Source organism: Lineus longissimus, chromosome 15 (genome assembly GCF_910592395.1).
Source record: "Lineus longissimus chromosome 15, tnLinLong1.2, whole genome shotgun sequence".
Taxonomy (NCBI): domain Eukaryota; kingdom Metazoa; phylum Nemertea; class Pilidiophora; order Heteronemertea; family Lineidae; genus Lineus; species Lineus longissimus.
Genome location: NC_088322.1, coordinates 10,693,851 through 10,699,249, shown reverse-complemented (window position 1 = coordinate 10,699,249; position 5,399 = coordinate 10,693,851). Strand labels below are relative to the sequence as shown.

At 46.2% G+C, this 5,399-nt stretch overlaps 1 protein-coding gene across 2 annotated transcripts; it reads left to right on the top strand.

The window, feature by feature from the left end:
• Positions 1-733: 733 nt before the first annotated feature.
• On the top strand, positions 734-5,219 carry LOC135499847 (uncharacterized). Of its 2 annotated transcripts, XM_064790821.1 has the most exons (4): positions 734-842; positions 1,558-1,670; positions 2,274-2,453; positions 2,910-5,219. In XM_064790821.1, the coding sequence occupies exons 2-4, from the start codon at positions 1,633-1,635 to the stop codon at positions 4,978-4,980; spliced, it is 2,289 nt and encodes a 762-aa protein (XP_064646891.1). In that variant the 5' UTR covers positions 734-842; positions 1,558-1,632; the 3' UTR covers positions 4,981-5,219. The 2 variants fall into 2 exon arrangements, with proteins under 2 accessions (XP_064646891.1, XP_064646892.1); XM_064790822.1 differs by lacking the exons at positions 734-842; positions 1,558-1,670 and having other exon boundaries at positions 2,317-2,453; positions 2,721-5,219.
• The last annotated feature ends 180 nt before the right edge of the window (positions 5,220-5,399 follow it).

The window sequence follows — 5,399 nt, the reverse complement described above, 5'->3', positions numbered from 1 at the left end:
TCTTTCATGGCTGATTTCAACTTCTCTTTTGTTTACATATAGGCATGAACTTTTCACAAAGATGAATAAATGATGGAAATTACTTATGTCTTCATAAATGAGTGGTCTTGTAATACTAAATGCGTACAATCGAGCGCTGCAGCTCTCTAGTAGCGTACCTGGGGACGGAAAAAGCCGAGGTACGGTACATGACATACGGTCACCATCTGTAGCCTGGATAATAGACCGGTGTGAACGTTTGAGATGCCCTGTGAGCGAATGTCCGGGAACGTAGGATACCATCATGTGCTTCTAATCTCTGAGATAGACCCATGTACCATATAGCATAATCAGAATACAAAAGGGCCGGACGCTTCATTCCAGGGGGACACTTTCGACTGCTACACCGGCATAATTGGTCGCAACGACGTTCACGGCCTTCTGGTTGTGACTTTGTCCTCAAAAGACCGATTGTGACGAATGGGAATTGTTACCAAGGTTTTAAAAAAGATATAGGCCGTGTTCATTGTAATCACATCATGTATTACATACCAACCATAGGGTGGTGGGGGGGGGGGGGGGGTTGGGGCACGTGTCAATTCTGTCATTCAGTGTTCCCATGCATGCAAACAATGAGATGAATCACTGACATGTATCGCACATATAATACGGACAGTGATTTTATGGCCCACTTTATGACTTGGTAGGTTTATGACCTAGTTCATTGTATTCATATGTTAGTAAGCATATCGTAGATGCCCTGGTTTCCCGGAATTTCCAACAGATCAAGCTTCCTGGTTTTAACGGTTTAGCTGGACAGACACCCACAGGTCTGGTTCAAATTGAGGTGATCCTAACGAAAGGTAAGTTTGAAAAGTAGGAAAGGGGGCTCTATCTTACTTAATGTCTTCCCTACCTTATTTAGTGCCTTGCGTCACTTAGTAATATCACACCTTTATAGCATTTTGGCCAAATGTATATACATATCACATCCATGTGTGTACTAGTAATAATATACGTTTTAGGACAAAAAAACCAGGTCCTTCAGTTAAGTTTAACTTTTTTACTGGTACCTTTTTACCTGTACCTTTTTTACTGATACCTTTTTTACTAGTACCTTTTTGTCACCAAGCTCGATGGCCTTCGACTAACAGAGTACACAATTCAAGATCGACTCTCCCTATGAATTCTTTATTTCGGACAACTGGGGCAAGTCTTGCCAAGGATGAGGACCCAGCCACCAGTCAAATATTAAAAGCATATACATGTATAACCACATTCACTTCTATTAACTTGAAATATGATTCACAAGTGCACATTTAAAACTCCTCTTCTCTCACAGTTCTCCCTCCAAAAACAGGAAATACTCCCACTAGCACCACACACACCAATCACACAAACCAAACACACATCACACAGCACTCCACCTCCATCTATCACAACCACACCAAACTAACATACAACCAAGCACACACACACATCCATATACAAACCTATGTCACTTTGTGACACTTTTTACCTGTATCTTTTTTACCTGTACCTTTTTTTACCGTATCCCATCTCTTACTACCATTTCAGCTCAGCTACCACCAAGTAATCCTGAAGCCCGGGTCCTAAATCACGGCGTGGCGCTGACACTGCAGTACAGTACAGATGGACAGTCACCGAGACCACTCCCTCTTCCCCGAAAGGTAGGCGAATGCAGGATAAAGTTGGTCGTACCCGCTCGTCCCAAAGTATTGAGTTAACTAATCTTGTTCGACGACGTGGCGACTGTAGCGATCTTGTTCCAGGCCGCCGCGTTTGGAACAACGTCCTGTTCCATTGTAAACTACTCGGGTTTCGCACGCCTAACGTTCACTGCAGTAAGCCAGTGTCTGTGTTCATTTTGGTCAGCCCACGACGGAAGTAAGTTTCTATATTGATTGACGATCAGCAGCATCAATGGCAATAGTGGCTTGAATAGAAGGCCTACAATTTCCCCCATTACGGGCCTAGAAATGTGTACTATGTAAATATCTTGCTGGATATTAGGAGTGAGAAACTAGAGCATATGGAGTATTGACATTGCTCAGCAGTTTCAGACAAGGAGCGTCAAGGGCGGAGGCTACGGAGGCAATACCGCTTGAAGTTCAGTATCCTCCCCCACCGCTCGCTCAGCAAATTTGCCGGCTGCTTTAACTGCAAATGTAGCTCTAGCTCTTCCTGGGGTTACGTACTGAGGCGGATCACGACGGAGGATTAAATTAATTCTTTCACACATGTATAAGCCTTTTAATTATTTTCAACTTCAGAACGCGCGTTAAAACGCCAGCAGACCACCACGGAGACCTAATGCTGCGCCTACGCAATGAGATCGGAAGTCACAATTACCGCGTGATCAAACACGCCTTGTTGGCTAGCCAGAAACTAACCGAGGTCCAGGCTGAGAAGGCGGGCGATGATTTCTCAGCTCTGTGGAACACGTTATCAAGGTATGAGCCATGTCCATAGGATATGTCCTGTTCCTGGCAGGGCCTGTCCAGTTCCTGCCCCAAGTAACAACATTTGACAAGAGATCTTGTCATTTCATCAAGCTAATGAACTAACCAGATGGCTTTAATGCTGCTCTGCACCGCAATATCAACCCTCGTTGACAATAGTGGGCAGTCGCCCTCCCCTGATGTAAGTTAATATTTATGGAAGTATATTTGTACATATAACTGAATGTAATAAACCTTGAGGTGTCTTTTCTCCACCAGCCAGTAACCATGGGCCAATAGATGATTCCCAGTCGATCCGTCACGCAGATGAAATTCTCCGGTTAAGTCAGTCTGTCCCATCACGAACCTTCAGTCAGTGTGCATGGGTGAGGTCAAATCTCTCCGGCGACAACAAAACGTTGGATCAGAGCTGAAAATCAACACAGACCACTATTCTTCCTTTTACAGCAATGGCGTTATTTCCATCGGGTTGTATACCACGCTTAAGGAAATCCTGTCCGGGATGAACCTGCATTCCCTGGTGCAGATGATTGAACAAGTCGAGCAGACGATACAGGAATGGATGGTGAATGAACCGATTCAGGCATCCATCATGTCAGTCGAGCAGGGAGGCCATCTGAGTAATAAAAATATGTTAAGCTTCAACTGGACAAGTTTCCCGGCAACATCACGGAACACTGGCGCCGCGAAATCAGTCGACGAACTTGATGCACATTTTCATGCCTTGAGATTAGAACCACCGAAATTAGGTAACTTGTGTTCGCACTGTGCAGCAGACGGCACATATTCCTGGGCTGTGAGTTCTTGCGAGGATTGTGACAACTTCCTTTGCCGGGCTTGCGCGGACCATCACCGGGCCAAGCGACACAACCTTCAGCTGATTGCCACCAGCGCTTTAGACCCAGAGGCTAAAGAACTGTTGTGTGTGGAGGAAGTGGAACATGGGAGGTTGGATTCATTTTGCCAAGATTGCGAAGTCCTGTTCTGTACGAAGTGCTGCCTGAAGATTCATGATGGACACCGGTGTTGCACCTTCCATGACGCCGTGGCTGCGATTTCCAAAGAAATCTTAGAAGCTCATAAAACTGGTGACAAGGTTTTAGCCAAGTTGAGTTCGAGGAAACGGGAGGCCGAGTCCATGCAGGAGACTCGGCGCGTGAAGGCGGAGGCACTGAAGCAAGAAATTGAGCAGACGGCAGCAATGCTTCTCCAAAACATAAAAGAAAAGAGGAATCAGTTGCTCCAAGAGGTGAAGACATATGTACGAAACGAAGAGTTGGCCGATGTTGTTTGTGCAAATCAAGGGGCAACACGGCGGCTTGCGACGTCGATGCAGCTCTGCGGACAGCTGCTGTCAACTTCCGTCACGTCACCGGAAAAGGTAAAGGTTCTGAAGAACACTCTCGAACAGGTGAAGAAGGCATGTAATGTCACTGACGAAGCACGATGCATTAAAGTCAAAGAGGTATTCCCCAGGTTTGTTGACTGTGCAAAACATATGAAAGAAATCGGCCTGGGTTTCTTAAAGCCTTTCTCAAGGGCCGTGAAGGCGGAGGATTTTAACGTCACCATCTCGCCATCCTGTTTTCTTTACAGCGTTGTTATTCTTTCTGAAGGAAGTTGTGCGGCTCTTGGCACCGGCACGCCGGACACCACTGCAAAGAGGGCACTGTTCTTTTACTCCAGCAAGAACGGGTGCAGTCAACGCGTTATCAAAGCAGGCGTCGGACTTGCCGTGGATATGATATTTCGCAATGGAGAGCTGGTAGTCCTTCGGAAGGAAAAGCCGTACGTTAAGATCGTTACGCCTGATGGTTGCGGCAAGTCCTACGATATAGATGGCGACTTAGTCAATCCTTGGTCCATTGGTATTGACATAGTGGGTCGGATTATTATAACTCATGGAACAGTGTGTGAGAAGTTAGCACTTGTGTCCCAAGGAAATCAAAAGAGGCTGCCACGCTCGTCACCTGCTCGAGACGCCCCGCGAGGATCAGAAATGAAAAGGCCGTTGTCTGGGGGTTCCTCGGATGGTTCTGTTGATCGTGTAGTGGAACAACACCCTAATTCGATCCCAGTTCCAACAGGCGCAGTTATGAACCCCGATGCGGGATTTTGTCTCGGTCCGGGACGGCTCAGTTGTGAGAAGGAAATATACTGCGCCTTTGACAGCGAGATCCACCGCTACACCGTGAATGGCAGGGAGATCATCCAGACGAGGTCAGGGGAACACGATATCAAAGATTTCACAATCCACGGGGTGAAGGCCTGCGGGGAGGTGTTCGTGATAGGGGAGTGGTGGGAGGAGGTCCGGGTTTATGAGGTACTGGAGCCCTCTGACGGCGGCGAAGGGTGGGATCTGAAAAGGATCCCTTTGTGTGACCAAAACGGAAACGGAGTAGAGCTGGCTGGAAGGAGTGGTATATGTTTTGATATAAAGGATAACATTATGCTGATTGGCTTCACTGACGCAGATGATCGTGGACACTTGGCCATGTTCAGATTGGGACCAGTCTGAATTGCTTCTTCTAAGCCCGTCAACGCCAGTCTTACCGCTATCGTTGCCAAGGACAGGTTCAAGAAACGTGATTGTTTCTTTGCCGTCAGAATGGCCATCAATGGATCCAGCTACACCAATTTTAAAATTATATGAGAGTTTTACTCAGTGCTGGGATTTCATTTACATGTAATATATATGCGTGCTTGTGTGACAATACTTCAACATAACAATAAATCTTCTCATGGGAGACAATAAAATTATTAGTATAACATGTATATCAAAATTCTTCTTTTCCTTCGTTCACTCTGCACGTGTCATTCTCCTGGGAGTATTCCTCATCCAAGTCAGGATGAGCGGTTTTTGGCTTTGATACTGGGAATGACATTGATAAGGATGCCACCTCCTGCATCTCTGGTTTCATCTTTTGCTGAACCATC

Bases quoted from the DNA above. Each gene is read 5' to 3' on its own strand.
- LOC135499847 (XM_064790821.1), top strand. From the start codon at position 1,633: ATGGACAGTCACCGAGACCACTCCCTCTTCCCCGAAAG. The intron at 1,671-2,273 runs GTAGGCGAATGC...TTTCAACTTCAG, and splicing joins CACTCCCTCTTCCCCGAAAG to AACGCGCGTTAAAACGCCAG. The intron at 2,454-2,909 runs GTATGAGCCATG...TTCCTTTTACAG, and splicing joins CTGTGGAACACGTTATCAAG to CAATGGCGTTATTTCCATCG.